Source organism: Penaeus monodon, chromosome 15 (assembly GCF_015228065.2).
Source record: "Penaeus monodon isolate SGIC_2016 chromosome 15, NSTDA_Pmon_1, whole genome shotgun sequence".
Taxonomy (NCBI): domain Eukaryota; kingdom Metazoa; phylum Arthropoda; class Malacostraca; order Decapoda; family Penaeidae; genus Penaeus; species Penaeus monodon.
The window spans coordinates 3248651-3249063 of NC_051400.1; the positions used below are offsets into that span (position 1 = coordinate 3248651).

General features: G+C 43.6%; 1 protein-coding gene across 1 annotated transcript in view; it reads left to right on the top strand.

Moving 5' to 3' along the window:
- The window catches only part of LOC119581634 (TOX high mobility group box family member 3-like), a gene marked incomplete at its 5' end in the record, with an annotated part of 37288 nt that overhangs the window by 34883 nt on the left and 1992 nt on the right, over window positions 1-413 (top strand). The window contains 2 exon segments of the mRNA XM_037929755.1: window positions 1-165; window positions 304-413. Of these exon segments, the coding sequence (XP_037785683.1) occupies window positions 1-165; window positions 304-379 (241 nt within the window).

Genomic DNA, 413 nt, shown 5'->3' on the forward strand with positions numbered 1-413 from the left:
AAGTGGGCAGGGTTCAGGTGGACAACAGCAGGGCCAGCAGGGACATGTTGGCTGCCCAACCTCTGGTCCAAACTGCATCAGGTCCGGGTGCACAAACCCAGCTGTACACAACCCAGAATGGGAAGATGAGTACTGCTCCAATGAATGTGTTGTGTCTCATTGCAGGTAATTGTGCTTTTCAGTGTTCATTGCATGTTATAGTATCTTTCAATTGTAAAAAGATCACTTCTGACAAATGTGCACTTTGTGTATTTTTGCATTCTAATGCAGAGTATTTACATATATATTTTTATATCCTTTCAGAGATGTTTTCAGCACCTGGGTAGCAGGCAACCACCATCAGCCAAATACTCCAACTTATCCTGCACCAGTCAAATAAGCTCACAGATGAGCTCCTAGATAAATAAGAGGGC